The sequence below is a fragment of the Macaca fascicularis genome, chromosome 1 (assembly GCF_037993035.2).
Source record: "Macaca fascicularis isolate 582-1 chromosome 1, T2T-MFA8v1.1".
Classification (NCBI taxonomy): domain Eukaryota; kingdom Metazoa; phylum Chordata; class Mammalia; order Primates; family Cercopithecidae; genus Macaca; species Macaca fascicularis.
Window position 1 is genome coordinate 192,697,309 of NC_088375.1, and position 6,083 is coordinate 192,703,391.

Genomic DNA, 6,083 nt, shown 5'->3' on the forward strand with positions numbered 1-6,083 from the left:
AACAAGGGAAGGGGAGTTGGTTCCCATTTCCCAGGGTAGAGGTCAGAGGTGGAGTTGGGTAGGGGAGGACCCTAAGGGCCATGGCCTAGGAGCCACTTCCTCTTTCCCACAGTGTAGAGTGACGTCACTCCCGAACCCACCCTACTCCATCCCTGCCTTACAGCAGGCAAGCCTCGGCCACGGGGGCTGTGGGAGAAAGGCTCAGGGATGAAAGCCCCTGCCCTTTACCCCCATTCCTGCCACAGCTTGGGAGGGGAAAGACCAAAATGAGTCAGAGAAAACAGCTCCTCAGCCTGGTGGCCCCACCTACGCCCCATCCTTAACTGTAAGTCAAATCCCAACCCAGCTTTAGCGTCACACTTAAACCAGACCCACCCCCATCATAAACCTGACCCAGCCACACCTCCGATCTCTGCTGCAAACTCTACTCCAATCCCAGTCCTGCCAATGAGCCCTGACCTAGCCCAAACCAGCCTCCACGTCGGTTACAAGCACCACATCAGCCCAATCTGGACTGCGCCCTCGGCTCCACACCTAACTCTAATTTACACCGGCCCAACCTCAGCTCCATCTCAACCCGACCCTAATCCAAACCTACTTTAGTGTCGCCCGAATTGAGCCCCAAACTCAACCCCACTCCAGTCTCCGTAAGCCCCGGCTCCAGTCTAGCATGGACCTCAGCCGCACTACACAACTTCTCCCGGTGCTCATCCCCACCCCAGCCTCCGAAACTCCTGCCCCTCACCTTTCCCCCAGCTCCATCCCCCGACCTCCTGTTGCTCAGCATCCAGGTCCCACGCTCCGACCCTCAGCCCTATTCCTTCCTCTAACCCCACTCATTCCCACGCCCACTCCCACCTGCACTCAGCGAGGGGGTCACTGTGTGGCTGACCTTGGTGGGCACACACACATGTCCAGGCACGCACACACACCTCAGCACACACACACCTCAGTGTATACACACGTCAGCACACACACAACACACACCTCAGTGTATACACACGTCAGCACACACACACACCTCAATGTATATACACACGTCAGCACACACCTCAGTGTATACACACACGTCAGCACACACCTCAGTGTATACACACACGTCAGCACACACCTCAGTGTATACACAGCACACACGTCAGCACTCACGCCTCAGTGTACACATACACGTCAGCACTCACACACACCTCAGTGTATACACACACGTCAGCACACACCTCAGCACACACATGCACCTCAGTGTATACACACACGTCAGCACACACACCTCAGCACACACATGCACCTCAGTGTATATACACACCTCGGCACACACACACACCTCAGCATGCAGACATATGTCAGTGTATACACACACGTCAGCACACACACATCAGTGTATACACACATGTCAGCATACACACCTCAGCAAACACACGCACCTTAGTGTGTACACACATGTCAGCACACACACTTCAGTGTGTACACACACGTCAGCACACACACACACCTCAGCACACACACCTCAGTGTACACACACACGTCAGCACACACACGCCTCAGCACACACACACACTTCAGTGCATACACACACATCAGCACTCACACACACCTCAGTGTATGCACACATGTCAGCACACACACTCCTCAGCACACACACACACATCAGCACTCACACACCTCAGCACACACACACCTCAGCACACACATGCACCTCAGTGTATACACACACCTCGGCACACACACGCACAGCACAGCAGACGCCCTCAGCTCAGCATACACACACACACCTCAGTGCACGTACACACACATATCTCAGTGCATATACACACATGAGCATACACACACACACACCTCAGTGCACATACACACACATCAGCAGACACCCCAGCAAACACACACACCTTGGTGTATACACACACGCCTGTGTATGTACACACTGGCACACACACCTCGATGTATATATGCACACCTCCTAGCACAGACACAGATATCTTGGTGTACACGGACACACATATACCCCCCAGTATACACACACATACACCTTAGCATATATACATATATACTCCTCAGTGTACACACATGCCTCAGCACACACACCTTCAGCACGTGCACATATACACACACACCTTGGCTACACACACCTATCAGGGTATATACAGACACTTTGGCATATACAGACATACACATCTCCGCAGACACACCCCCCCCTTAACACACACACACACACACACCAGAAAGGGGTGGGAAATCCAGTGCAGCTGTGAGGACTGCCCTGGGAGCCCGGCCAGGAGCTCCCTGCCCCTCCCTGAGGGCCTTGTCCCTGCAGTTCCCTCCTGGTCAGGCCCTGCTGTCTCCAATTCCCTCTTCAGTGTTGACTCTCCCCACCCAGGAATTCCTGCCCAACCTCCAGCCCTAGGGCTGTCCTGGCATCGGGCCAGGTTGGCTGAGTAGAAAGATGACAATCCCAGGGCTACCCTTTCTCCTGTGTCCTGGGGATTCCTGCTCACAACAGCACACAGTGAATGCACGCTGCGCTGAGGGCGCGGTCTGAATGGGGTCAGAGTCTAGAGGGGCGCGGACACAGCCAAGCAATTCCCCAGTGTGATCTGTGGAAAGGGGACTGCATCTGCAGGGGCAAGGGGGCGGGCGGATTGAGGAGGAGCTCATTCGAGGACACCCTGAGGCTGCAGGGCAGGCAGGACAGGATGGGGACCAGCACAGAGTGGGGACAGCCTGTGGCTCAGACAGGCAGATGGTCACCAGAGGGGCCAGGGAGGACCAGGAGCTGCTGTGGCTGCTAAAAATAATAGGGGGATGGACCTCTGCTGAGCACCTTCTGTGTGCCAGGCATTGAGCTAAGTGTTTTTAAAACCTCACTTGATTCTCACAATAATGCCTACCGCATACCTACCCCATGAGGTAGGTATTATTTTTGGTTCCCACAGGGGACACAAGGGACAACAAGACTCAGAGAGCGGAAAGCATTGGCCCAAGTTCACATGCCCCACAACTGGGCAGTAGGTGGAGCTGAACCCGGGCTGTGCAGAGGGCTTCCTTAAAGTTGCAGCAATCAAACGCAGCCCCCGACCTGCCCTGCAGCCTCCCGCGTGGAATTTCTCACATTCCCCTGAATATTCCAGGCCTGTCTCACCTCCTAGCTGTCCATTTGGCATGAAATGGTCTTCTGTTCTCAGTCCCTTCTCTGAGAAAACCTCTACCCATTCTCCAGAGCTCAACCCCCAGTGCAGCCCCGTCACCTGACCCTAATCACCCCACCCTCATCACCCTGCCTTTCACTGTCGGGCTGGGCCCTCCTCCTCAAGGGCTGGGTCGGCCGGCCCCACACCAGCACAGGGCAGTCGTGAGTGAATGTGCCTTGCTGGTGAATGAATGCAGGACCCAGCCCGGCTGTGGGTCAAAGTGGGTGCTCAGGGAGGGGCCGGGGGCCCCCCTGCCTGGTTCTTATCTCCCAGGGCTGTCTCAGCCTTATCTGATAAGGCCTGACAGGTGAGCAGATGAGACTGACAAAGGCTTCCGGGTTACTCAGTAACCTGCCCTCTTTAAAAGTCCCGCTGTTTCCCCCTGGCATCCAGAACAGCCACCCCTCTCGCGGGCACTGCTGCCATGAATGCCCTCCTGCTCTCCGCACTGTGCCTCCTCGGGGCCTGGGCTGCCCTGGCGGGAGGGGTCACCGTGCAGGTGAGTCCTGTGTCCCTACCCTGGCCCAGCTGGCTCCCTGCCCCTAGTGCCCAGGGCTGGTCCCCTGAGAGAATACCTCCTCTTTGGGGCTGGACTGAGGATGTGTGTCCGAGGTTTGGCCTTCTTTGAGGAGCTCCTGCTCAGTCCGGCCACACACACACCTTTCCCTTCAACTTTGGAGGAGAAAGAAATCCAGTGGAGGGAAGAGGAATAATCATATGGGGAAGGCGGGGAACTGGCCAATTTACTGAGTGTCCCACGTGCCGATTCTTTCCCCAGCCCCTCACTGTGGCCCCACCATCAACCTGGAAGAAAGGAATTATTAGTCCCATTTTACAGAGGGGAAAACTGAGCCTCACAAAAGTTCTGTAACAGACCATGGGCACATGGCCGTGGGAAGTGCAGGAGCTGGATTTGAATCCAGACCTTACTCCTCAGTTCTGTGCTCAGCCAAAGCACCCCTGTGGGTCCCAGGAACCACACGGACACCCTGGAGGTCCTGACAGATGGGTGTGCCTACCAGTGCCAATGCTGGCGACAGGCCAGGCTGGCACCTAGCAGGGGCCCTGCTCTCTATCAAAGCCAGATTCTGAGAGGCCTTTTATTGCTTCTCAAACAAAAACCAGGCTACAGGCTGAAGCTGGGGGCCCAGTAATCAGCAGCACCGCTCTCAGGCAGGGGAAGGACAGCCTGGGCTTGACCACGTGGAGCTACCATGCCTGGGTGCTGGTCCTTTGTCTCTCCCTAAAAATCAGCACACTGGCTCCTACTCATTGGGCACCTTTGGTGTTACTGGAGCTTCACACCCATTTTCTCCATTCCCCATACAACATGCAGAATTTGCGGGTTCCGGAGTGTCCAGCACCACGGAGCCAAGCCAGGGCGTGGGGCCTGAACTCTACCCCTCACAGTGCCCCTCAGTGGATCGCCTGGCTCCCATATGCCACGAATACTACTCGTGAGCACCACTGGGCTGGACCGGGGCCAGCACGGGGGGCGCAGTCAGGAAGCAGGCTGCAGCCTGGCCTCATGCTCTGGGCTTGTCTTTTCCAGGATGGAAATTTCTCCTTTTCTCTGGAGTCAGTGAAGAAGCTCAAAGACCTCCAAGAGCCCGAGGAGCCCAGGGTTGGGAAACTCAGGAAGTTTGCACCCATCCCTGGTGAACCTGTGGTTCCCATCCTCTGTAGCAACCCAAACTTTCCAGAAGAACTCAAGCCTCTCTGCAAGGAGCCCAATGCCCAGGAGATACTTCAGAGGCTGGGTGAGCAGCCTCCCTCCTCTCTGATTGACAGGGCTCGGGAATACTCTGATGGCACATGAGGAAGAGATCTGCTCTGATTGGTGGGATTTGGAGGAAGGGCTCAGCTCTGATTGGTGGAACTAGGGAGCTTGCCTCTGATTGGTGGGTCTGTTCCACGCCCACTTCAATTCCAAGTTGTAACTGCTGAGGTTTGGGAACTAAGACAGTTCATCTGGTCTTAGTTGCCTCTCTTTCTGGTGGAATCTCTGCTTTGATTGGTTGGTTTGAGTGGTCTGCATGCCCTGATTTGGGGCAAAACGCCCAGTAGGTCAGAGTATGGGCCTGCTGGGATTCTCTGGGGTCTGGGTGGTGACGTACAAGCTCTGGGCCAAGGGCGGCAGGGGTATTGGGAGGAAATGCTGGTTCTCACGAGGCTCCATCTCTGTTGTACAGAGGAAATCGCTGAGGACCCGAGCACGTGTGAGATCTGTGCCTACGCTGCTTGTACCGGATGCTAGGGAGGCTTGCCCACTGCCTGCCTCCCCTCCCCAGCAGGGAAGCTCTTTTCTCCTGCAGGAAGGGCCACCCATGATATTCCACTTCTGGCAGCTCAAGCTACCTTGGTCCAGTCGGGAGGAGCAGCCCAGGGAGGAACGGGGTGACTGGAGGCCTCGCCCCAACACTGTCCTTCCCTAGAGCCACTCCAACCCCCAGCTAATAAACCAGATTCCAGAGTACTCTGGGTGTTGCTTTCCTTCCTTCATCCCCTAGTCTACCCTGCCCTGGAAGCTCGGGATGTAATGTACAAAGCGAAGGACCCCACTCTCTCTGCTAAGCTGCTCTCTGTCCCTGGGGCTGCCACAACACAGAGGCGTGGAGGGGATCTGGATCTCCAAACCACTGAGGCAGCAGGTGGTGGGGAGGGTTTGCTTTACTTTCACATCTCCTGAGGTCACCAAATTCACTGAGCCACATGTGAGCACGGGAGCCAGTCTGAGCTGGTTAGGACGACCAACACAGGCACTTGACCCACTAGGAGACTGGCACCAAACTCTTGGGTACTCAAGGACTTGGCTCCCACCAACCATGCTAGTGTGGCCTCCACCCTGACCACATCCCAAACCACACCTCTTGCCATTTCCTCTGCTGCTGCTCACCTCTTCAC

At 55.9% G+C, this 6,083-nt stretch overlaps 1 protein-coding gene across 1 annotated transcript; it reads left to right on the forward strand.

The window, feature by feature from the left end:
* Positions 1-3,570: 3,570 nt before the first annotated feature.
* GUCA2A (guanylate cyclase activator 2A) lies at positions 3,571-5,655 on the forward strand. Its single transcript, XM_005543757.5, has 3 exons — positions 3,571-3,678; positions 4,732-4,939; positions 5,372-5,655. Exons 1-3 carry the CDS (start codon positions 3,604-3,606, stop codon positions 5,434-5,436), a joined length of 348 nt encoding a protein of 115 aa, XP_005543814.1. The 5' UTR covers positions 3,571-3,603; the 3' UTR covers positions 5,437-5,655.
* Positions 5,656-6,083: the final 428 nt, after the last annotated feature.